General features: G+C 39.6%; 4 protein-coding genes across 4 annotated transcripts; all 4 read right to left on the reverse strand.

Moving 5' to 3' along the window:
* Positions 1-3,006: 3,006 nt before the first annotated feature.
* LOC115052717 (extracellular calcium-sensing receptor-like) lies at positions 3,007-6,762 on the reverse strand. Its single transcript, XM_029516998.1, has 8 exons — positions 6,487-6,762; positions 6,242-6,328; positions 5,683-5,952; positions 5,137-5,343; positions 4,778-5,053; positions 4,270-4,497; positions 4,041-4,164; positions 3,007-3,920 (listed from the first exon to the last, which is right to left on the reverse strand). The coding sequence occupies exons 1-8, from the start codon at positions 6,751-6,753 to the stop codon at positions 3,007-3,009; spliced, it is 2,373 nt and encodes a 790-aa protein (XP_029372858.1). The 5' UTR covers positions 6,754-6,762.
* A 1,415-nt stretch (positions 6,763-8,177) lies between these two features.
* On the reverse strand, positions 8,178-12,884 carry LOC115052677 (extracellular calcium-sensing receptor-like). The gene is made up of 9 exons (XM_029516942.1): positions 12,721-12,884; positions 12,193-12,487; positions 11,941-12,027; positions 11,411-11,680; positions 10,623-10,826; positions 10,244-10,519; positions 9,400-9,627; positions 9,185-9,308; positions 8,178-9,091 (listed from the first exon to the last, which is right to left on the reverse strand). Exons 1-9 carry the CDS (start codon positions 12,828-12,830, stop codon positions 8,178-8,180), a joined length of 2,508 nt encoding a protein of 835 aa, XP_029372802.1. The 5' UTR covers positions 12,831-12,884.
* A 1,237-nt stretch (positions 12,885-14,121) lies between these two features.
* On the reverse strand, positions 14,122-18,675 carry LOC115053468 (extracellular calcium-sensing receptor-like). The gene is made up of 9 exons (XM_029518200.1): positions 18,551-18,675; positions 18,150-18,444; positions 17,897-17,983; positions 17,364-17,633; positions 16,576-16,779; positions 16,195-16,470; positions 15,344-15,571; positions 15,129-15,252; positions 14,122-15,035 (listed from the first exon to the last, which is right to left on the reverse strand). Exons 1-9 carry the CDS (start codon positions 18,658-18,660, stop codon positions 14,122-14,124), a joined length of 2,508 nt encoding a protein of 835 aa, XP_029374060.1. The 5' UTR covers positions 18,661-18,675.
* Positions 18,676-19,492: 817 nt separating this feature from the next.
* On the reverse strand, positions 19,493-23,689 carry LOC115053469 (extracellular calcium-sensing receptor-like). The gene is made up of 9 exons (XM_029518201.1): positions 23,643-23,689; positions 23,269-23,563; positions 23,062-23,148; positions 22,606-22,875; positions 21,972-22,178; positions 21,613-21,888; positions 20,846-21,073; positions 20,619-20,742; positions 19,493-20,406 (listed from the first exon to the last, which is right to left on the reverse strand). The coding sequence occupies exons 1-9, from the start codon at positions 23,672-23,674 to the stop codon at positions 19,493-19,495; spliced, it is 2,433 nt and encodes an 810-aa protein (XP_029374061.1). The 5' UTR covers positions 23,675-23,689.
* Positions 23,690-24,914: the final 1,225 nt, after the last annotated feature.

A 24,914-nucleotide genomic window follows, 5' to 3' on the forward strand; every position in this document is an offset into this window, starting at 1 on the left:
GGCAGGAGAAGAAGTGGGGCAGTGCCTACAATGCATTTGAGATTAGGTTGTTACTGATCTAAGGGTAATGCATGAGGATATTTAATTATGTCTTTCATGCTATTAATAGAATTAAGTAAAATGTCCACTAGATGGGAGTAAAATCATGATAAGTTATATTGTAAAACAGTACGACATATTTTTGCATTGCCCTGTGTTCAAGAGATTCTTGATGTGCAAGATATGTTTCACGAATCTGGAAATTCAGTCAGTAAAGTCATATCTGTCATGAATATGGCACATTCACAACATTGTATTCCAAACCCATCTCATTTATACAACTGCAAATAAGTCCAAAGTTGAATTTCTTCCACAGTTAAACAGCAGCCAATGGACCATCAAAATATGGGACTAATTAGCTGAAGTTTGCACAGCCAGGTTTGTGAGGGTCACGGATATTCAAAAAACGTAACATTTGGTTTAGGTTCTGGTAGGTTTCTAAAGAAACTCAGGCTAGGCAGCTAAAACCATTTTATGGCAAGCTTCTGTCAATTAGGGAAACACAAAAACATGACAAAGCATCTCTTGTCCTGTAGCAGGACAAAGAATGCTAAATAGGCCATTTTCTGATTAAATGATGTGTGACTGATCATGGCGCTGCTGACATGGACCAAGGTGTTCCATCCTTGGCCATATTTTGGTATGGAGTAAATAACTTTACAGCAACACCACCACCGAGGGGATTTCATCCAGGGAATACCCTTTGAGGGGTTAAAACGGTGTTGGAGTTGTCACTCAAATCCCCAAATAAAGGGGCACTCTCACATAGGGCAGAGACGTGGTTTTGCTGCGAACTGTGAATTACTTCCAGGGGAACGCTTAAACACAATTTTGTGACAATGGCTCACGTAAGAAAGGATGTGGCAGCCAGCTCATATGCAGAAGTTGCCCTTCAGCTCATGAATGTTTCTCTGCTGGAAAACTCAGAGAAACCAGATGATGCCAAGACTCATGGGGGTAACTCACATGCTACTGTCATGGCCGACATTTACAATGATCCATCTTGGCACTATAGAAACAGTTCAATGAGTTTTCCTGGGTATGAAGTAGATGCAGAGAATGTCAGGATGGTGACACCATTAGTAACGAGAACTGTTGCAGTTACAGTCTCAGCTTTAGTTCTGAATGTCGCTCTTCAGCAGACTACGCTAACATCAGGTCTTTCAGCAGCATCTGCTCCAGTACTGCCATCCTGTGAAAAGCCACTCTCATCACTCAGACAACGAGACTTTTGGACAATTAGCCACCATTTACCCAAACAAAAAACACCTATCTTCCTCAAGCCCCAGTGGTGATACACAGCAGATCAAACCACCTGGACCCTCAGCAGCAACAACTCCACCTGCGGAAGAGCCATCCTGTGCTGCTCACAACAACAACTGCACAAGCTCCAACAGTCTGCCAGTAGCCAGTGACGACAACAACAGCTCATCTGCTGACACTGAACCAACTGATGGAATCGCAGCCTCCAACCCGTCAAACAAACAAAAAAAAAAAAAAACTCGGCAGAGGCTCAACAAATTCTTCAGCTGAGCAAAGAGAAGAGCAATATCTCTCTTTGCACGGGGACGAAAATAATTCAAGCCTGAAACCTCATCACCAACACCACCAGGGCCTGCAAAATCACCAACTATCTAATACATTCAGTCTCCCCAGCCCACTTTCAGCAAGGCACTTCCAAGAGATGGTGCCCAGTCTTGAATTCGGTTTTCATGTTTCGACTGCCTGAAGGGCGCTCAGCCATGTTTACTGGGCTGACAATGGAATCCCGCCCCCCTCTCTTTATATTGAAATAAATGCATCAAAATAACTTGTTTTCGTTACTTTACTTTTCTACAATTCTTTTTTCTCATGCTCATGATGGAAATAGAATTTGCTCTATCACAGACAAATATTAGTCGATAAAAGCCTCCATAACTTCCCTCCACCTTCACAGTTGTTTAAGTTACCCTTCATACGAGGGCTCTTGGTTTTATATGACGCTTCATCACCTCTTTGCGTGCTTTTTTGTCACTGCTTCATCTTTCACAACATCAATCAGCCAATCATGTGCCGCGGAGCAGGACACAACTCATACATATCTACTGAATTTTCTGCGATATGTTTGCATATTAAAATGTTGTGCTATATTAGAAAGTAGTTCTACTAAGCCATGGAGTGAATAACATATGTTGTAGATCATTTGTTTATCTGTTGTTATTTCATCAGTTTATTTATTTTTCTAGGAAAATGAAATACAATCTTTTAATGATTTAAAAAAATTAGGGAAATATCTAGAGATTTTTCTGATGGCTTAGTTCCCTTTTATTTGAGGATAAAGTTGTATTTCCTCTCTTTTAAACTTTTATTTTCATTATCTTGGTATGACATGATTCAGTTGATTCATTATAATTTGTACCATATTTTATTTGTGTGGATCTTTTGTTAATTCCCTTTTGTAATACTAACACCAGGATGTGAGTAATTCAAAAGCTGTTGTAACTGACATGCTACTAGATTACCTATCAGCTCAATTTGTGACATAACATCAGGGACATACATTTTGGTTGAAGAATAGGACTATTTTACCAAAATATTCTACTTTTTCCCCCAGGATTAATTTCATTGACTCCAGTTTTCCAAATCAATTTTTTTTTAATTATAGGGTTTTCTTTTGCTGCCTATGGCTCTTTCCCTCAGTGGTGGGAAACTATAAAAAATGGGGGTAATTGATTTTAAGGAAGCTTTTATGGGACTCATGGTCATGCAAAGAAAATTATTTAATGTAAATTAGATTTTTTGATCATGTAAGATATCAACTTATTCTAGTAGTATTGAAGAATCCATGTTGTCTAAACATTTCTTTATTGTGTGTTTCACCTAAGTTGATTCGTTACAGTTAAACATTTCAGGTAAAAAGAAATGTACATTTCAAGTAAATTAATGTAAAATATACATGGCTGAAAACTGATGATTTTACTGGCACTTTTATGATTTTGTGGTTCCTCGGCCCATGATAGCTTTCTTTGTGTTCCTCTCTGGTCTCAGCAGGATTATGTAACATTTGGGTCCAAAAAGAGCCACCAAGAGACCAAAACTGGAGGCCAGGATGGCAAATACCTCCACTGCATCTGCATATTTACCAGGTGAATTGACATATGCAGGAACAAAGGCCACCCACACAGCACAGAAGATCAGCATGCTGAAAGTGATCAGCTTGGCCTCATTGAAGTTATCTGGAAGATTTCTTGCCAGAAATGCCAGCAGGAAGCTGAGGAGAGCCAGTAAACCGATATAACCCAGTAACACTGCAAAGCCAATTGTGGAGCCAACTACACACTCATAAACTATCTTGTCATTGTGGTATTGGGTGTTTTTATGAGGAACTGGTGAAGCAGAGACAAGCCAGGCAGTGCAGATTGCTGCCTGAACAGAAGTTAGAACCAGAACTGTCCCTCTCTGCTGAACAGCACCAAACCACTTCAGACTGGCTCCACCTCCTGGTTTGGAGGCCTTGAACACAGCCAGAACCACCATGGTTTTAACCAGGATACATGAGACACAAAGGACAAAGCTGATGCCAAATGCTGCATGTCTCAGCTGGCATGTCCACAGTCTGGGACGGCCAATGAACAGCAGTGAACACAGAAAACACAGTTTGAGAGACACCAAGAGCAGGAAACTGAGTTCTGAGTTGTTGGCACGCACCATGGGTGTGCTACGATGGTGGATGAAAATGGCCAAGACAACAGCACAGATAAATGTACCCACCAATGAGGTGGCTGTCAGACAGATTCCCAGAGGCTCATGGTAGGACAGGAACTCTGTTTTCTTGGGAACACAAAGGTCACGCTGGGGGCTGGACCAGAAATCCTCTGGACAGCTGATGCACTCAGTGGAGTCTATGAAGAAAGAGACAATTATTATAGACCTTTCAATACTAAATATTTTTTAAAATATAGTAAAGAAAAATATATGTATACTTGCATGTCTTGATATGAAATATAAAAGTGAACACCCACCAGTCTTATTGCTGATCTTCCCCTCAGAACAAAGGATGCAGTCAAAACAACACTCAGGTTCCCCCTTCTTTCTGGCCCTGCGGGTCCCTGGAGGACAGCTCTCACTGCACACTGAGCGGGGAGGCTGTTGGGAGGAAAAAATGTGTTGTCCTGTGTTGTTTTAATTGTGAAACCATAAAAGTAAAAAAAATCTGGATTATCCAAGAAAATTGTATGAAATGGAAAATACCTCTTTTGATTCTGAGCTCCAGTAGATTTTGTCTTCATCAAGTGTCATTTCTTCACCTTTTGAAGCAGATTTTTTTACTTCCCCGACATACTGAACTTTAATTCCTCCATCAGGGAGCCACTGCCAGTTCATGATGTCATAGATTGGTAAGACATCACCATTCTCATCAAATGACACTTCATCACCAAATGAGGTGGTGAAATTCACTTTCTCCAAATAATGTATAAGCTACAAATGGATGAGGATAAAGAGGGGGAAAAAAAAAAACTGTAAAAGGGCTTTTAAACTTCATCATGCTCTGCTCTAAAATCATACCACTTTCATCTATCTAAGATTCATGACATACTCAGACCCCCTTAACAAAATGTTAAATTGCTAATTTGAAATGTCCTTGTTCAAGAATATCCTTTTTTAATTATTCTGTATTCACAAAAATATATTCAGTTAAGTGCCTCATGGTGTAGCAGCTTTCCTGAAGTAAAAGATGGAATGGAAATTGACATCTCACCTGCCATGGCTGCAGTGTTTGCAAAGTAGCACAGCTGTTCCCACTGAAAGGCCCTCTGCCTGGCTCACACTGCAGCATGTCATCTAGAGCATATGCCAGAGCGTACACAGCTTTGTACACATTATATTCTGGCCGGAGGTTAGAAAGATCCAAAAACTCAGTTTCTACATTCTCCAAGTCTTCCTGTCCAGTGCAAAGTGCCCCCCCAGCTTTTATCCACCCTGCTGGAGGTGGAGCAAATCGACAGTGAAATGTGTCTTCCCAAAACTGCTGTACCTGGAACATATTAAAATTCTGTTGTTGAAAGGAATTGCAGTGTTGTATTTATAAATGCTCAAATCACAGGCTTAGCTTTTTACCATGTGATTTCCATAGGTGTTGCTGTAATTTTGGTCAGGTCGTATCTGTAACAGGAAGTCCCTCAGTCCTGGTATTTCTCCTCGTCTGATGGCGATGCCCAGTGTTCCCCCCAGGTACGGCATCAGGCGGGGAGTCTGGACCACAGCCGCTGCTGTCCAGGCTTCACTGGCAATCCACTGCAGGCCTGTCACATTCTGCCTCACCACCTGTACATGTGATGTGGAAAACATTTTTCAGATGTTTTAGAGGGCAGGGTACTTTGTATAGACATCACAGAACAATTTCACTATATGGCTTTTTGGCTGCTATAAAAGAAAAATTGCTATATATTTGTAAGTACAAACCACTTTTTTCATCCACCACTTCCTTTGGACTGGTCCTTAACAATGATCTATTTATACATTATAAACTGTGATGGGTAAAACATTGGACACCTACATCATGCAGCTACCTCACATACACACACTCTCATAGGCCCACACACACACACACACACACATGAAGTTAAAGTGATATATTATTAATATAATTTTTAAAAATCCCACCTCTTCAGCAAGTTCAATCATTTGGCCCTCGTGTGCAAACACCATCACCACACGAGCTGTTGATGTCTTTATCAAATGTACAATCCTCTTCAGTTCACTTGGATCACTGTCCCAGGGTAACACTTCTACGTAGGCCAGGCAACCTCCACCGGACTGAGTCAGGTCAGACTGAAAGGACTGGGCAACATGGTGTCCGTAATCATCATCAGTGACCACCAGACCTACCCAAGTCCAGCCAAAGTGTTTTAGAATCTGAAACATAGCTCGCACCTACAGCATATGGATACATTGGTAAAAGGATTGAGATTAGAGCTCATCCTAGTATATCAGTAACAATTGTAAACATATTCAATTAAAATGACTCTGAAAATGTACATCCATTTTCTGATATGCATTTCACAGTATATAAACAAGAAAAAATTATGTACTTCATACCATCATTGAATAAAATAAAGGTTTCTATCAGCAAAGTCAAATGATGACACAAACCTGATGATCTTGACAATGTTGCTGCTGTACTTCTATAAAAACAGATTTTGAATTTCAATTGGTGCTTTACCTGAAAAGCATCACTTGGAATTGTTCTAAAGAAGGAAGGAAATCTTTGCCGATCAGTCAGGCAGGAACATGTAGCAAAATAACTCACCTAAAAAGAAACATATAGTGTACTTTATAGTATTCCTTTTCTCTAAATCAATCCCTGTCAGAATATTTTTGATATTGTACAGGCATATCACTGTTGTATGTGTTAATAATATAAATATAAATATAAAAAATGTATCATTCAAAAGATGGGAAACTCACTATTGGCAGCTTGAATAAACCTAGCACATTGGAGATTGCAATAGTAAATGTTGAGAAAGAATCGCCCACAATTCCCAGAACTGGAGGGCTCCCTGAACAGTCCTCATGAAGCAGAAACTGCTCTTCTTGACCACTGGCCAGTGATAGTGCACCACTGAATCCAATAATAAGTGCACCGCAGTTATCATAAAGACTGTATCCAAGAGTCACATTATGCAGCAGATTGGAGTTCTTGTTGATTTCATCGATAGCAAAGGCCATGCTCATGGCATGTCTGAAGCCAAGAGTGTCAAAGCTAGAACATAAAATATCACTTCAATTACTAAGTAATTAAGTTACTTTTAAACCTTTATAATTTTAAAAGCCACAAACTTTCCAAATGAATCACATTATTATTCCTGCTTTATAAGCATGTCTGAACATTGACATATTCTTTCTTGCCTGAATATAACTCATGCTCGACACTTACCCTTTGCAGCTAGGCTGCCGAGGCTCTGAGGTAAATGTCCACTGAGGGAAGACAGAGGTGTAGTGGACTTCAAATAGCCCACCAAGAACCACATCGCCAGGCTTATGTATTTCATTCAGATGAGTCTTTTGCCATAATTTACAAAGCGCGGGAAAAGAGGAAGACACAAAGCATAAAGATGGTGAAGAGCAAAAAAACAGGTGAAAGAAAAGGTGTACAAACAAAAGGAAGTATGGGTCACTAAAAGCCCCCATAACTTCCCTCCTCCCTTTACACCTGTGTCTGTTGTTCACACAGTGGTTCGAGGATTTATATGCAAGATGATGCATCCTGTTTGTATGCTTCTTTCAAAACACCCATCAGGGCATGGGCAATGGGGGAAGGACACAGCACCAGATGTTTTTGTTTTTTTTTTTTCTTTCCCCCAAGAAATGCTTGTTGTTTTGAATCAACAATAAGTAACAGCACTTAAAAAATACTTGGACTTAGTATTCAGTGTACCACACAGGGTAAAAAAAAACCAACCAAACAAACAAACAAACAAAAAAAACAAATATGTGATATGCAGATGATAAGTTGCTGTTTGTCTCAAGTGGGAATACTCTGAATGAAGAGGTGGTGATATTTTAGCTTACTATTCAGGTGATATTGTAAAAGCAACCTGAACATTGCTACTTTTTTTAGTACACCGTGATGACTAAACACTACAGTGTTTAAGTATGAGCTGTTCCTTTTGTTTCCAGGGTTAATTTATTGGAGAAGATATTAGAGTCCCCAGTTAACCTAAACATGATGTCATTGGATGGTGGGAGGAAACCGAATTACCCAGTACAGGGAGAATATGCGAGCCCTGCACAGAAAGGCCCCAGGCCTGGGAACCGAACCCACAACCTTCTTCCTGTGGGGCAACAGCTAACCACTATGCTGTCACGCTGCCCGAAATAGGCATTCATATCCAGAAAATGTTAGAAGAACAATAACTGACTAGAAATCTTTTGGAATGTTATCAAGAAATAAATTGTGAATAATAAACAATTTAGCTTTGTTTGAACATTTCTTTATTGCTTGAAGCTTTAAATCTAAGCTTTATATTTACAGTGAAACATTTCTGAAATTAAAAATAAGTTAAATTATTTGTATTGGGCCTTAAGACAGACAACTGATGAATGACAATGTGCACACGGATTCAGATAACTTGATCATTTGACTGTATCTGATGCTTTCAGGAAGTTGTGGTTCCTCGACCCATAATAGCTTTCTTTGTGTTTCTCTCTGGTTTAAACAGGATTATGTAACATTTGGGTCCAAACAGGGCCAACAAGAGACCAAAACTGGAGGCCAGGATGGCAAATACCTCCACTGCATCTGCATATTTACCAGGTGAATTGACATAAGCAGGAACAAAGGCCACCCACACAGCACAGAAGATCAGCATGCTGAAAGTGATGAACTTCGCCTCATTGAAGTTATCTGGAAGATTTCTTGCCAGAAATGCCAGCAGGAAGCTGAGGAGAGCCAGTAAACCGATATAACCCAGTAACACTGCAAAGCCAATTGTGGAGCCAACTACACACTCATAAACTATCTTGTCATTTTGGTATTGGGTGTTTTTATGAGGAACTGGTGAAGCAGAGACAAGCCAGGCAGTGCAGATTGCTGCTTGAACAGAAGTTAGAACCAGAACTGTCCCTCTCTGCTGAACAGCACCAAACCACTTCAGACTGGCTCCACCTCCTGGTTTGGAGGCCTTGAACACAGCCAGAACCACCATGGTTTTAACCAGGATACATGAGACACAAAGGACAAAGCTGATGCCAAATGCTGCATGTCTCAGCTGGCATGTCCACAGTCTGGGATGTCCAATGAACAGCAGTGAACACAGAAAACACAGTTTGAGAGACACCAAGAGCAGGAAACTGAGTTCTGAGTTGTTGGCACGCACCATGGGTGTGCTACGATGGTGGATGAAAATGGCCAAGACAACAGCACAGATAAATGTACCCAGCAATGAGGTGGCTGTCAGACAGATTCCCAGAGGCTCGTGGTAGGACAGGAACTCTGTTTTCTTGGGAACACAAAGGTCACGCTGGGGGCTGGACCAGAAATCCTCTGGACAGCTGATGCACTCAGTGGAGTCTGAAATAAAGACAATGTTAAGACACTTGTTTATTGTTTGAGTATGTAAAATAGTTTTGAGTAGTATGAACATTTGGAATCACAAGGGCTTACCAGACTTATTGCTGATCTTGCCCTCAGAACAAGGGATGCAGTCAAAACAACACTCAGGTTCCCCCTTCTTTCTGGCCCTGCGGGTCCCTGGAGGACAGCTCTCACTGCACACTGACCGAGGAGGCTGTTGGGAGACAAGAATTAAAATGTAAAGTGTTGTCAGGTAACCATCACAGTGCCTAAAAAATAAAGGAGTCTGAAAAATTAGAAGTAACCTCTTTAGATTCAAAGTTCCAGTAGATTTTGTCTTCATGAAGAGTCAGTTCTTCACCTTTTGAAGCAGATTTTTTTACTTCCCCGACGTACTGAACTTTAATTCCTCCATCAGGGAGCCACTGCCAGTTCGTGATGTCATAGATTGGTAAGACATCACCATTCTCATCAAATGACACTTCATCACCAAATGAGGTGGTGAAATTCACCTTTTGCAAATAATGTACAAGCTGCAAAAGAATCAATAACAGAAAATAAGGCAGGTGGCAGACTCCTTCCAACAGTCGTTTGTCACACCTTGTAACTAATTGCACTCATTTTTCAAATCATTTTCAGAAAACAAGGTGGGAATGTGTGAGACTTTCAACTTTTAGCATCAAGCATTTTAAATTAGAACACAAATAAATTCATAACCAGTGTGTCAATTTCATGATTACACAAAGTTTATCTTACTTGCCCATACTTACTGAAATATATTTACGTATGTACCTCTTGATAGAACATAGAGATGTTCACAAATCTTTTCGTGCAAGTCAAGTCTGAAGTCTCTAAAAAATAAGTCTCAAGTCTCGTTTGATTGTAATGACCGTTCTATCATCTGCTGCTATCCAGTCATTTAAGAATACCACACAGCTATATCCAAGAAATTTAAAGCATTTCCTGTATTATCATTTCTTTAACTATACATAGCAGATGCTAAGCTAAACATGCTTGTTAACCGTACATGTGCGCTAAAGTGACTGAACACCTGATAAAACGAGTCCGAGTCGAAAACTCGAGTCCCCATCTCTAACAAAACTCTTAAAAAAAAAAAAGAAACAAATGGAGTGTACATTGATATCTCACCTGCCATGGCTGCAGTGTTTTCAGAGTAGCACAGCTGTTCCCACTGAAAGGCCCTCTGCCTGGCTCACACTGCAGCATGTTTTCCAGAGCATATGCCAGGGCATACACAGCTTTGTAAATATTGTACTCAGACCTGAGATTAGAAAGATCCAAGAAGTCAGTCTCTGCTTTTTGTAAGTCTTCTTGTCCGGTGCAAAGTGCCCCTCCGGCTTCTATCCACCCTGATGGAGGTGGTGCATGGTGACAGTGAAATGTGTGTTCCCAAAACTGCTTCACCTGAAATGTGTTAAAAACATTTCAGTAATCGAAGCAACATTTAAGAACTGTTTATTAAAAAAATTAATTTTTAAATCTGTTTGTTTTTGTTTTTTTTTTTTACTAAATTTCCGTAGGTGTCATCGTCATGTTGGTCAGGATGTATTTGTAACATGAACTCCCTCAGTCCTGGTATTTCTCCTCGTCTGATGGCGATGCCCAGTGTTCCCCCCAGGTACGGCATCAGGCGGGGAGTCTGGAGTGCAGCAGCTGCTGTCCAGGCTTCACTGGCAATCCACTGCAGGCCTGTCACATTCTGCTGCAACACCTGCGTATTGTATGACATTCAATACATTTTGAAGCTGTTGTTAAAACAGTATTGCACTATACATATAATGTATCCAAGATATAGAATATTACATAATATTTAAAAGAATATCCATCCATTTATATCTGCTCATCTCATGGATTTAAAAGAATATGTAGCATGTAAATAGAATAAGTAACATAATATGTTGTGCTTAAGAGGGTTTCTGCATCTTATAGACTAGGCTGAAAAAGCTAAAATTATAAGATCAATACATCATAGCTTAGTTGAGCGCTCTCAAAATGCATAACAGTTCCACCTAAATAGGCTCAGTTTCACACCATTTCATTTAAACCAGGTATAAAACATCTTAACATTTGTCTAATTATTGAGGACGAGTCCTTTCAAGACTGTCCCCTGAAAAAAAATGTATCAAGGCATTCCAAGCAATTACTTATCGAGTTTCATCTTCCATTGTTTGGGATATTACACATGTTATAGCATGCAAGAGTTTGGCTTGTCACCTTTTCAACGGCCTGATAAAGAAACAAAATATGCCATCATCTTACATTTATGAAAAAAAGTCAATTGTATTTAACTCTAACCTCCTCCATCAGTGGAATTGATTGCATGTCGTGTGCAAACACCATCACCACACGAGCTGTTGATGTCTTTATCAAATTTACAATCCTCTTGAGTTCACTTGGTTCACTGTTCCAGGGTAACACCTCGAGGTAGGCCAGACAACCTCCACCGGACTGAGCCAGGTCAGATTGAAAGGACTGGGCAACATGGAGTCCATAATCATCGTCGCTGACCAACAGGCCTGCCCAAGTCCAGCCAAAGTATTTTAGGATCTGAATCATAGCTCGCACCTGCAACATGTGGACACATTGGTGAGAAAAAATTAGTGCAACACTAGTAAAATCTTTAAAAATTGAATCTAAAACCATCCTCAATCAATGCATTGTTTTAAACTTATATCACATAAATGATGTTATATATGTATACATACTTCATAATAATCTCACATTATTGTTTGTGTCATTGGGGATGCATTTGTCAAACCAGGTGTACTGCCAGAATTAGATGAGGTTTTTTTTTTTCTAATTTTAACATGTTAGTAGTGTTTCACCTGAAAAGAATCACTTGGAATAGTTCTGAAGAATGAAGGAAATCTTTGCCGATCAGTCAGGCAGGAACATGTGGCATAATAACTCACCTATGAAGAACACCACATGATCCACTCATTAATTCTCATGAAAATCAGACCCTGTCATAAAGACCTTCATTTTTAATTACTATATCACAGTTAAATATGAAACTGACTGAAGTCTTGCTTTAAAAAAAAAAAAAACATTCCAAATATAGAAGATGGGAAACTCACTATTGGCAGCTTGAATAAACCTAGCACATTGGAGGTTGCAATAGTAAATGTTGAGTAGGAATCGCCCACAATTCCCAGAACTGGAGGGCTCCCTGAACAGTTCTCATGAAGCAGAAACTGCTCTTCTCGACCACTGGCCAGTGATAGTGCACCACTGAATCCAATAATAAGTGTAGCACAGTTATCATAAAGACTGTATCCAAGAGTCACATTATGCAGCAGATTGGAGTTCTTGTTGATTTCATCGATAGCAAAGGCCATGATCATGGCATGTCTGAAGCCAAGAGTGTCAAAGCTAGAACATAAAGTATCACTATGTCAGGCACTACAATATATTATCTTGTACCAATATTGATAAACTGTTACACAGTGGTTATCATTTTCAGGCATTGTAATTTTTACTAAATGTTGCACTTCTACATTATATTGCAAGCATTTTACTACAGTGACATTTACCTCTTTATCATGAATAGAGAAAGTGAATTTTGCACATGATCAGTTTGTCCTGCACTTGTGTGAAACACTTACCCTCTGCAGCTTGGCTGTTGAGGCTCTGAGGTAAATGTCCAGTCAGGGAGGACAGAGGTGTAGTGGACTTCAAACAGCCCACCGAGAACAACATCACCGCGCTTGTGCATTCCGTTCAGAAGAAACTTCCTCCGCAATTTACATGATGAAAATAGGTTAGAAGACGCAGAGCATAAAGAGGACAAGCAAAAAGCCAAGACAAGGTCGACACACAAAAGCAAATATATGTCAAGAAAAGCCCCCATAGCCTCCCTCCTCCCTTCACACTTGTTTCCATTCTTCAGGAAAGGTTCTTGGTTTTATATGGCCAATGTTGTGTCATTTGCATAATCTCTGGAATCATTGACTATTTCGTAACACCCATCAGGGCACTGGCCATGGGGATAGGGCAAGAAACACACATACACACACACGTCCATCCAACCATTAGACAACTTCACCACACAAAGCTTTTGTTTTTGTCTTTTTTTTTTTTTTTTTTTTTTTTTAGATAAACTGAGTTTACCCCCCAATATGTTTTTTTTTTTTACTTTAATTTTCATGTGTCTGTACAGTTATTAGTTATTTCAGCAAATAACATTATCTTGGACTTTGTATGTGGGTGCTGTAGAAAAATATTCATCTGGTGTAATTTATCATTCTAAATTTAGCAATGACAGTTAAGCAGGTATCGTTCCAGTGTTTCTTGTGGTGCTGCAGCATGAGCCCATCTATGGGACCAAATCCAAAGGGTTAGATGTATCAAATTCAAAAATGTAGTGTTGGGATGGGGCAGGCTGGATCGGGACTGGAGCTTGAGTGAGGAGAAAATTCTGCTCCTGAAATGCTGACTCATCTTATGGGGATCAGTACAATGTAACAGACAACATTCTCTGGGTGTGACTTTCTCTCTCTACACTCAATAAAGTTGCAGAGATTGCGCAATGTTTTGTTGTAATGTTAAATAGCAAAGTCAAATAAAATCAATGGTTATAAACTGGACATTTCAAAAGCAGGCCTATTGCATGAATGCAAAACAAGTATAACTCTCAGAGAGTGTGGAGCCTTTGTCAAGGATAATGTCAAACAGCCTACACCACACGTAACCACTTTTTTATGATTTATGGTTCCTGAACAATTGATTGCTTTCTTGGTGTTTCTCTCTCCTCTCATAAAGATCAGGCCCAAAACGAACCTGCATTTTTACTTTTAAATATCTGAAGACTCGTTTAGCATAATGTGACAAGTAATGATAGAGAACACAAACAATATTAAAATTTTATACACTTAAAACTCGATTTGTATCATAGTTTATTGAATCTGTTAATGGGATATTCAAATGTTTAAAGGAAGATTTATAATTTGTAAGGAGATGAATACATTTGAAATATAGACTGAATTTAGCTGAGTGATATACATTTTTCATTCTCTGGTGGTTCCTCGACCCATAATAGCTTTCTTTGTGTTCCTCTCTGGTCTCAGCAGGATTACGTAACATTTGGGTCCAAAAAGAGCCACCAAGAGACCAAAACTGGAGGCCAGGATGGCAAATACCTCCACTGCATCTGCATATTTACCAGGTGAATTGACATATGCAGGAACAAAGGCCACCCACACAGCACAGAAGATCAGCATGCTGAAAGTGATCAGCTTGGCCTCATTGAAGTTATCTGGAAGATTTCTTGCCAGAAATGCCAGCAGGAAGCTGAGGAGAGCCAGTAAACCGATATAACCCAGTAACACTGCAAAGCCAATTGTGGAGCCAACTACACACTCATAAACTATCTTGTCATTGTGGTATTGGGTGTTTTTATGAGGAACTGGTGAAGCAGAGACAAGCCAGGCAGTGCAGATTGCTGCCTGAACAGAAGTTAGAACCAGAACTGTCCCTCTCTGCTGAACAGCACCAAACCACTTCAGACTGGCTCCACCTCCTGGTTTGGAGGCCTTGAACACAGCCAGAACCACCATGGTTTTAACCAGGATACATGAGACACAAAGGACAAAGCTGATGCCAAATGCTGCATGTCTCAGCTGGCATGTCCACAGTCTGGGACGGCCAATGAACAGCAGTGAACACAGAAAACACAGTTTGAGAGACACCAAGAGCAGGAAACTGAGTTCTGAGTTGTTGGCACGCACCATGGGTGTGCTACGATGGTGGATGAAAATGACCAGGACACCAGCAGAAATGCATGCACCCAGCAATGAGGTGGCTGTCAGACAGATTCCCAGAGGCTCATGGTAGGACAGGAACTCTGTTTTTTTGGGAACACAAAGGTCACGCTGGGGGCTGGACCAGAAATCCTCTGGACAGCTGATGCACTCAGTGGAGTCTGAAATAAAGACAATGTTAAGACACTTGTTTATTGTTTGAGTATGTAAAATAGTTTTGAGTAGTATGAACATTTGGAATCACAAGGGCTTACCAGACTTATTGCTGATCTTGCCCTCAGAACAAGGGATGCAGTCAAAACAACACTCAGGTTCCCCCTTCTTTCTGGCCCTGCGGGTTCCTGGAGGACAGCTCTCACTGCACACTGACCGAGGAGGCTGTTGGGAGACAAGAATTAAAATGTAAAGTGTTGTCAGGTAACCATCACAGTGCCTAAAAAATAAAGGAGTCTGAAAAATTAGAAGTAACCTCTTTAGATTCAAAGTTCCAGTAGATTTTGTCTTCATGAAGAGTCAGTTCTTCACCTTTTAGGGCAGATTTTTTTACTTCCCCGACGTACTGAACTTTAATTCCTCCATCAGGGAGCCACTGCCAGTTCATGATGTCATAGATTGGTAAGACATCACCATTCTCATCAAATGACACTTCATCACCAAATGAGGTGGTGAAATTCACCTTTTGCAAATAATGTACAAGCTGCAAAAGAATCAATAACAGAAAATAAGGCAGGTGGCAGACTCCTTCCACCAGTCGTTTGTCACACCTTGTAACTAATTGCACTCATTTTTCAAATCATTTTCAGAAAACAAGTTGGGAATGTGTGAGACTTTCAACTTTTAGCATCAAGCATTTTAAATTAGAACACAAATAAATTCATAACCAGTGTGTCAATTTCATGATTACACAAAGTTTATCTTACTTGCCCATACTTACTGAAATATATTTACGTATGTACCTCTTGATAGAACATAGAGATGTTCACAAATCTTTTCGTGCAAGTCCAAGTCAAGTCTGAAGTCTCTAAAAAATAAGTCTCAAGTCTCGTTTGATTGTAATGACCGTTCTATCATCTGCTGCTATCCAGTCATTTAAGAATACCACACAGCTATATCCAAGAAATTTAAAGCATTTCCTGTATTATCATTTCTTTAACTATACATAGCAGATGCTAAGCTAAACATGCTTGTTAACCGTACATGTGCGCTAAAGTGACTGAACACCTGATAAAACGAGTCCGAGTCGAAAACTCGAGTCCCCATCTCTAACAAAACTCTTAAAAAAAAAAAAAGAAACAAATGGAGTGTACATTGATATCTCACCTGCCATGGCTGCAGTGTTTTCAGAGTAGCACAGCTGTTCCCACTGAAAGGCCCTCTGCCTGGCTCACACTGCAGCATGTTTTCCAGAGCATATGCCAGGGCGTACACAGCTTTGTAAATATTGTACTCAGGCCTGAGATTAGAAAGATCCAAGAAGTCAGTCTCTGCTTTCTGTAAGTCTTCTTGTCCGGTGCAAAGTGCCCCTCCGGCTTCTATCCACCCTGATGGAGGTGGTGCATGGCGACAGTGAAATGTGTGTTCCCAAAACTGCTTCACCTGAAATATGTTAAAAACACTTCAGTAATCGAAGCAACATTTAAGAACTGTTTATTAAAAAAATTAATTTTTAAATCTGTTTCTTTTTGTTTTTTTTTTTTTTACTAAATTTCCGTAGGTGTCATCGTCATGTTGGTCAGGATGTATTTGTAAGAAGAACTCCCTCAGTCCTGGTATTTCTCCTCGTCTGATGGCGATGCCCAGTGTTCCCCCCAGGTACGGCATCAGGCGGGGAGTCTGGAGTGCAGCAGCTGCTGTCCAGGCTTCACTGGCAATCCACTGCAGGCCTGTCACATTCTGCTGCAACACCTGCGTATTGTATGACATTCAATACATTTTGAAGCTGTTGTTAAAACAGTATTGCACTATACATATAATGTATCCAAGATATAGAATATTACATAATATTTAAAAGAATATCCATCCATCTTTATCCGCTCATCTCACAGATTTAAAAGAATATGTAGCATGTAAATAGAATAAGTAACATAATATGTTGTGCTTAAGAGGGTTTCTGCATCTTATAGACTAGGCTGAAAAAGCTAAAATTATAAGATCAATACATCATAGCTTAGTTGAGCGCTCTCAAAATGCATAACAGTTCCACCTAAATAGGCTCAGTTTCACACCATTTCATTTAAACCAGGTATAAAACATCTTAACATTTGTCTAATTATTGAGGACGAGTCCTTTCAAGACTGTCCCCTGAAAAAAAATGTATCAAGGCATTCCAAGCAATTACTTATCGAGTTTCATCTTCCATTGTTTGGGATATTACACATGTTATAGCATGCAAGAGTTTGGCTTGTCACCTTTTCAACGGCCTGATAAAGAAACAAAATATGCCATCATCTTACATTTATGAAAAAAAGTCAATTGTATTTAACTCTAACCTCCTCCATCAGTGGAATCAAGTGCATGTCGTGTGCAAACACCATCACCACACGAGCTGTTGATGTCTTTATCAAATTTACAATCCTCTTGAGTTCACTTGGTTCACTGTTCCAGGGTAACACCTCGAGGTAGGCCAGACAACCTCCACCGGACTGAGCCAGGTCAGATTGAAAGGACTGGGCAACATGGAGTCCATAATCATCGTCGCTGACCAACAGGCCTGCCCAAGTCCAGCCAAAGTATTTTAGGATCTGAATCATAGCTCGCACCTGCAACATGTGGACACATTGGTGAGAAAAAATTAGTGCAACACTAGTAAAATCTTTAAAAATGGAATCTAAAACCATCCTCAATCAATGCATTGTTTTAAACTTATATCACATAAATGATGTTATATATGTATACATACTTCATAATAATCTCACATTATTGTTTGTGTCATTAGGGATGCATTTGTCAAACCAGGTGTACTGCCAGAATTAGATGAGTTTTTTTTTTTTTTTCTAATTTTAACATGTTAGTAGTGTTTCACCTGAAAAGAATCACTTGGAATAGTTCTGAAGAATGAAGGAAATCTTTGCCGATCAGTCAGGCAGGAACATGTGGCATAATAACTCACCTATGAAGAACACCACATGATTCACTCATTAATTCTCATGAAAATCAGACCCTGTCATAAAGACCTTCATTTTTAATTACTATATCACAGTTAAATATGAAACTGACTGAAGTCTTGCTTTAAAAAAAAAAAACAACATTCCAAATATAGAAGATGGGAAACTCACTATTGGCAGCTTGAATAAACCTAGCACATTGGAGGTTGCAATAGTAAATGTTGAGTAGGAATCGCCCACAATTCCCAGAACTGGAGGGCTCCCTGAACAGTTCTCATGAAGCAGAAACTGCTCTTCTCGACCACTGGCCAGTGATAGTGCACCACTGAATCCAATAATAAGTGTAGCACAGTTATCATAAAGACTGTATCCAAGAGTCACATTATGCAGCAGATTGGAGTTCTTGTTGATTTCATCGATAGCAAAGGCCATGATCATGGCATGTCTGAAGCCAAGAGTGTCAAAGCTAGAACATAAAGTATCACTATGTCAGGCACTACAATATATTATCTTGTACCAATATTGAATTTTGCACATGATCAGTTTGTCCTGCACTTGTGTGAAACACTTACCCTCTGCAGCTTGGCTGTTGAGGCTCTGAGGTAAATGTCCAGTCAGGGAGGACAGAGGTGTAGTGGACTTCAAACAGCCCACCGAGAACAACATCACCGCGCTTGTGCATTCCGTTCAGAAGAAACTTCCTCCGCAATTTACATGATGAAAATAGGTTAGAAGACGCAGAGCATAAAGAGGACAAGCAAAAAGCCAAGACAAGGTCGACACACAAAAGCAAATATATGTCAAGAAAAGCCCCCATAGCCTCCCTCCTCCCTTCACACTTGTTTCCATTCTTCAGGAAAGGTTCTTGGTTTTATATGGCCAATGTTGTGTCATTTGCATAATCTGGAATCATTGACTATTTCGTAACACCCATCAGGGCACTGGCCATGGGGATAGGGCAAGAAACACACATACACACACACGACCATCCAACCATTAGACAACTTCACCACACAAAGCTTTTGTTTTTGTCTTTTTTTTTTTTTTAGATGTTAAACAGCAAAGTCAAATAAAATCAATGGTTATAAATTGGACATTTCAAAAGCAGGCCTATTGCATGAATGCAAAACAAGTATAACTCTCAGAGAGTGTGGAGCCTTTGTCAAGGATAATGTCAAACAGCCTACACCACACGTAAACACTTTTTTATGATTTATGGTTTCTGAACAATTGATTGCTTTCTTGGTGTTTCTCTCTCCTCTCATAAAGATCAGGCCCAAAACGAACCTGCATTTTTACTTTTAAATATCTGAAGACTCGTTTAGCATAATGTGACAAGTAATGATAGAGAACACAAACAATATTAAAATTTTATACACTTAAAACTCGATTTGTATCATAGTTTATTGAATCTGTTAATGGGATATTCAAATGTTTAAAGGAAGATTTATAATTTGTAAGGAGATGAATACATTTGAAATATAGACTGAATTTAGCTGAGTGATATACATTTTTCATTCTCTGGTGGTTCCTCGACCCATAATAGCTTTCTTTGTGTTCCTCTCTGGTCTTAGCAGGATTACGTAACATTTGGGTCCAAAAAGAGCCACCAAGAGACCAAAACTGGAGGCCAGAATGGCAAATACCTCCACTGCATCTGCATATTTACCAGGTGAATTGACATAAGCAGGAACAAAGGCCACCCACACAGCACAGAAGATCAGCATGCTGAAAGTGATCAGCTTGGCCTCATTGAAGTTATCTGGAAGATTTCTTGCCAGAAATGCCAGCAGGAAGCTGAGGAGAGCCAGTAAACCGATATAACCCAGTAACACTGCAAAGCCAATTGTGGAGCCAACTACACACTCATAAACTATCTTGTCATTGTGGTATTGGGTGTTTTTATGAGGAACTGGTGAAGCAGAGACAAGCCAGGCAGTGCAGATTGCTGCCTGAACAGAAGTTAGAACCAGAACTGTCCCTCTCTGCTGAACAGCACCAAACCACTTCAGACTGGCTCCACCTCCTGGTTTGGAGGCCTTGAACACAGCCAGAACCACCATGGTTTTAACCAGGATACATGAGACACAAAGGACAAAGCTGATGCCAAATGCTGCATGTCTCAGCTGGCATGTCCACAGTCTGGGACGGCCAATGAACAGCAGTGAACACAGAAAACACAGTTTGAGAGACACCAAGAGCAGGAAACTGAGTTCTGAGTTGTTGGCACGCACCATGGGTGTGCTACGATGGTGGATGAAAATGGCCAAGACAACAGCACAGATAAATGTACCCAGCAATGAGGTGGCTGTCAGACAGATTCCCAGAGGCTCATGGTAGGACAGGAACTCTGTTTTCTTGGGAACACAAAGGTCACGCTGGGGGCTGGACCAGAAATCCTCTGGACAGCTGATGCACTCCATGGAGTCTAATAAAATAGGGAATATTCTAATTTTCATTTTGTGTTAGCCTTCTTCTTTTCTGCTTGTCAACTAGTTGGACCTACTATTGCACCATCAAGCATATCATCGCACCTGTTAACAGGGCCAGTGATGTGGATGGGTACCGCTGCCATACATGAGATACACAATACAAAATAATACTCCTTGACAAATCACAAAATTGAGAATGGATACCAACCAGTCTTCTTGCTGATCTTTCCATCAGAACAGGGAATACAGTCAAAACAGCAGACAGGTTGTCCCCTCTTTCTTGCCATACGGGTTCCTGGGGGACAACTTTCACTGCAAATTGACTTGGGTGGCTTTTGGGAAATAATGGAAAAACTAATGTTATTTAAGCTATTTTTGCGATTTAGTGTGACTGTAGATAATTCACAAGCAATCACAGCACAGAGGAGAAGTAACCTCTTTAGATTCAAAGTTCCAGTAGATTTTGTCCTCATGAAGAGTCAGTTCTTCACCTTTTAGGGCTGATTTTTTAACTTCTCCCACATTCTGAACTTTAATTCCTCCATCAGGGAGCCACTGCCAGTTCATGATGTCATAGATTGGTAAGACATCACCATTCTCATCAAATGACACCAGATCCCCAGATGGTGTGGTGAAGTTGACCTTTTCCAAGTAATACATAAGCTACAAATAGGCAGAGATAAATCCAACATCAGGCTCAAAATGTGATTTGATCTTCAACAGGGACAAATTCTTGTACTCTTAACAGTGTACCTTTGTGTAAGTGGCCACAGTTTTTCCAGCCTATGACCATTCCACAACCATATACAGTATTTGCTTTTGTAATCATAATTACAGAGGGACTTTAACTTTATCAAACCCAAATAAAAATCTTTTCCTCAGGCCTCCCCATATTGGTCATTTATTATCCAGTGATACAGTTCTTTCTCAGGGCAGACGCCTATGGGGACATGACGAAATACTAGCTTCAAGAAGTATTAAAGCATTATAAACTTTTGTGTAAATTTTTTTTGTGCTTCATTTTGACTGTCAACCAATTACTGATTTACTTTTTTCTATTTTTTCTTTCGAGAAAAATGTCAATTTAATACTACTTTATGTCATGTCTTCATTAAATATTCTACTCAGTGCATTCAGTGAATACCTCATGTTGTAGCATCTGTTTTAAAACACCTAAAGGTGGAGTGTAAATTGATATCCACCTGCCAGGGCTCCAAGGTCTTTATTGTGGCGCATCTGTGGTTGCTGAAAGGGCCTTTCCCTGACACACAGCGTATCATGTTATCAAGAGCATATGCCAGAGCGTACACAGCCTTGTAAATATTGTATTCTGGCCTGAGTTCAGACACATCCAGGAACTCAGTCTTCACTTTCTCTAAATCTTCCTGTCCTGTGCACAACACCCCTCCAGCTTCCACCCAACCTGCTGAAGGTGGAGCAAATCTACAGTGAAATGTGTGTTCCCAGAATTGCTTTACCTGAAATGCATATATAAAAGAAATTATCAAAAGAAACAATCACAATATTTCTTATTGTAAAAACTGGAATAGTAAAGCCTCACCATACTATTTTCATAGTCATTGGTGCGATGTTGCTCAGGATTAATTCTTGACAAGAATTTCCTTAGTCCTGGTATTCTTCCACGACGAATAGCAATACCCAGAGTGCCACCCAAGTACGGCATGAACGCAGGGGTATGGAGTCCATCAACTAATGTCCAGGCTTCACTGGCAATCCACTGCAGGCCAGTAACATTCTTCCTCACCACCTGTTCATTGCATTACAATAGTGCTTATTAGACATCTGTGAAACAACTGCAGTTTACACTGTAGAATACACTAAAGTACATCAAAATTATATAAATCTCTGGCAGATGTTTTTCCTTCAGTGATAAGACCACAGATCAAATGTAATTATTCAGAACAAGGCAATTCATTTTAATCTGTACGTTTGTTTAACTATGTGCAAAAAAGGCCTTAATAGCACAGAGAATGCATAAATGTTGGCAGGAATTCAGAAAAACATAGATTTAAGAATAATAGGTTTCCAATGTCGCATAGATCACATCTGTTTGAATGAACTTGTGAATAACCAGATTTGGTTTATTAAGGATTGACAGATGGCAGCTCAGAGAATGGCATATAAAACAAATGTGGGTGTACAGAAAGGTAAAAGTATTCTAGATTTCCTCCAACCTCTTCCATGAGTTGAATCATATGCATCTGGTGTGCAAATACAATAACCACATGAGCTGTTGATTTTTTCATCACATCCACAATCCTCTTATATTCATCAGGATCATTGCCCCAAGGTAAAATCTCTGAGTAGGCCAGACAACCTCCACCAGACTTCGTCAGTTCAGATTGGAAAGATCTTGAAACATGGAGCCCATAATCGTCATCGCTGACCAGCAGACCTGCCCAAGTCCAACTAAAGCGTTTGAGGATCTGAATCATAGCACGCACCTAAATCAAAACGAAGAGGAAGGATTATTTTTCAAATGTAAAATTCTTTTACTTGGCATTTTTTGTTACATGTCTCACAATGGAAGGACAGTTAATGTATCCTGGTAAGCTATTTTTAGCCAAAATATGTGGTTTCATGAATGATGGACAATGATGGACAAGCTCTTATTTTGCCTTTAGTTTCACCTGGAAAGCATCATTTGGGACTGTTCTGAAGAACGATGGAAACCTTCGCCGATCACTCAGGCAGGAGCATGTAGCAAAATAACTTATCTACAATGAAAGAGCTTGTGCAAATCAACAAACATATTTGAGAAATTGAACTTTTATTGAAGTTGTAAAATTATTACTGAATCACACAATATGAAAGGTCCTTAGTGACAATACACTTACAATTGGGACTTTGAACAAGCCCAGAATATCGGAGGTGGCAATGGAAAATGTCGAGAAGGGATCACCCACAATTCCCAAGACTGGAGGGGTCCCTAAACAGTTTTCCTGAGGCAGAAACTGCTCCTCTTGGCCACTGGCTAATGATAATGCAGCACTGAACCCAATACCAAGTGTAGCACAGTTATCATAAAGACTGTATCCGAGAGTCACATTAGGTAGCAGGGTGGAGTTCTTGTTGATTTCATCGATAGCAAATGCCATGCTCATGGCATGTCTGAACCCTGGAGGGTCAAAGCTGATACACAAAATAAAACTCCTCACAATTACAAGGTTATATAAAATCATGAATAACTAAATATGTGTCTGACACTTACCCTTGGCAGCTGGGCTGACGTGGCTCTGACATAAACGTTAGTTCTGGGAAGACAGAGCTGTAGTGCACCTCAAACAGCCCACCCAAAATTACATCTCCAGTCCTGTGAATCCCATTAAGGTTAAACTGCCTCCGTAATTTACAAGATGGAGAAAGAAAGATGGAGCAGAAAAAGGAGGAATACATGAAGATTAGAGAGAGACAAGCTCTAAAAAGAAAGCCCCTCATAACTGTCTATCTTCCTTTAACCCTAAATCTAATCTTCACGCACAGGTTCCTTCACTTTATACGAATTGCTATGTCAGCCTCTTCGTCAGTGATTAATTGTTCACACCACCCATCAAGGCATAGATAATGCCAGGGGGAGGGCTCAGTAGACTTTGCCAGTTCGCCATTAGAACCAGTAACTGGTGTGGCTGAATGGTCTATCAGGAAATATTGTGGAGGAAAAAATGGCATGCATATGTCTTAAAAGTTTAAGGTTCATAATTATTTGCAATGTGAATCAAAAGGCCATTTTAAGGAAATACACATTTTTGGGAACTAAAAAACACCTTCTTTTAGTTCAACATTTTACATACAAGATCAAATTATTATTTTGTTAAATCTCCAGGGCGGTATTCATGGTGAATAAGGTGGATACTAAGTTGTGTTAAAATAGAAATAGAGAAAAATATAATAATAAGAATATTTCCAGATAATTTAGAGGGAAAAAATCCACATAAGGGTCAGGGTTATCCACATAAACTGCTGTTATCTTTCAGCAAAAACTAAAATATTGAATATCAAGTCACATTTCATATATATTTTTATAACAGATGGAAATTTTAAAGGAATTCAAATTATATACTGATCTAAAATTGTTTCGCAAACATTTGCATTAAATTAAATTACATCCACATTGTTATGGGATTTCTTTATTACAAAGATACATTTCAAAGGGTTCATACTGCTCTTCCAACATCCTAAGCAGGAATATCAGCAGAATAGACTTTCCATCTGGCTATTTCTTTAACTGTATTTGAATCTCTTCAAATGTAGAACACTAATAATTTGATTCCCAAATTTACAAATATAGTGTGCATTCATTTCTGTTTTTATTGATTTATTTTTTAAATTTAAGTATACATTTTATTGAATCAGTTCTTCTTTTGTAGTTTATAAACCCCAGCAATGCCATCAGGAAAAATAGACAATGCAATGACAAAAATATAGGAGAAGTCTGCTTTTAGAAATGTATGCATATGTCAAAGTTTATATTGTCATTTCATTT

The sequence above is a fragment of the Echeneis naucrates genome, chromosome 13 (genome assembly GCF_900963305.1).
Source record: "Echeneis naucrates chromosome 13, fEcheNa1.1, whole genome shotgun sequence".
Classification (NCBI taxonomy): Eukaryota; Metazoa; Chordata; class Actinopteri; order Carangiformes; family Echeneidae; genus Echeneis; species Echeneis naucrates.

Coding starts and splice junctions, on each gene's coding strand:
- LOC115053469 (XM_029518201.1), bottom strand. CDS start 23,674: ATGTCAGAGCCACGTCAGCCCAGCTGCCAAGG. Junction 23,149..23,268: donor GCTTGTTCAAAGTCCCAATT/GTAAGTGTATTG, acceptor CTTTCATTGTAG/ATAAGTTATTTTGCTACATG. Junction 22,876..23,061: donor TCCCAAATGATGCTTTCCAG/GTGAAACTAAAG, acceptor GTTTTGATTTAG/GTGCGTGCTATGATTCAGAT.
- LOC115053468 (XM_029518200.1), bottom strand. CDS start 18,660: ATGCACAAGCGCGGTGATGTTGTTCTCGGTGGGCTGTTTGAAGTCCAC. Junction 17,984..18,149: donor GTTTATTCAAGCTGCCAATA/GTGAGTTTCCCA, acceptor TGTTCTTCATAG/GTGAGTTATTATGCCACATG. Junction 16,471..16,575: donor ATGACACCTACGGAAATTTA/GTAAAAAAAAAA, acceptor AACATATTTCAG/GTGAAGCAGTTTTGGGAACA.
- LOC115052717 (XM_029516998.1), bottom strand. CDS start 6,753: ATGAGCATGGCCTTTGCTATCGATGAAATCAACAAGAACTCCAATCTG. Junction 6,329..6,486: donor GTTTATTCAAGCTGCCAATA/GTGAGTTTCCCA, acceptor GTTTCTTTTTAG/GTGAGTTATTTTGCTACATG. Junction 4,498..4,777: donor AAACACTGCAGCCATGGCAG/GTGAGATGTCAA, acceptor ATCCATTTGTAG/CTTATACATTATTTGGAGAA.
- LOC115052677 (XM_029516942.1), bottom strand. CDS start 12,830: ATGCACAAGCGCGGTGATGTTGTTCTCGGTGGGCTGTTTGAAGTCCAC. Junction 12,488..12,720: donor CAACAGCCAAGCTGCAGAGG/GTAAGTGTTTCA, acceptor TTTATGTTCTAG/CTTTGACACTCTTGGCTTCA. Junction 9,628..10,243: donor AAACACTGCAGCCATGGCAG/GTGAGATATCAA, acceptor ATTCTTTTGCAG/CTTGTACATTATTTGCAAAA.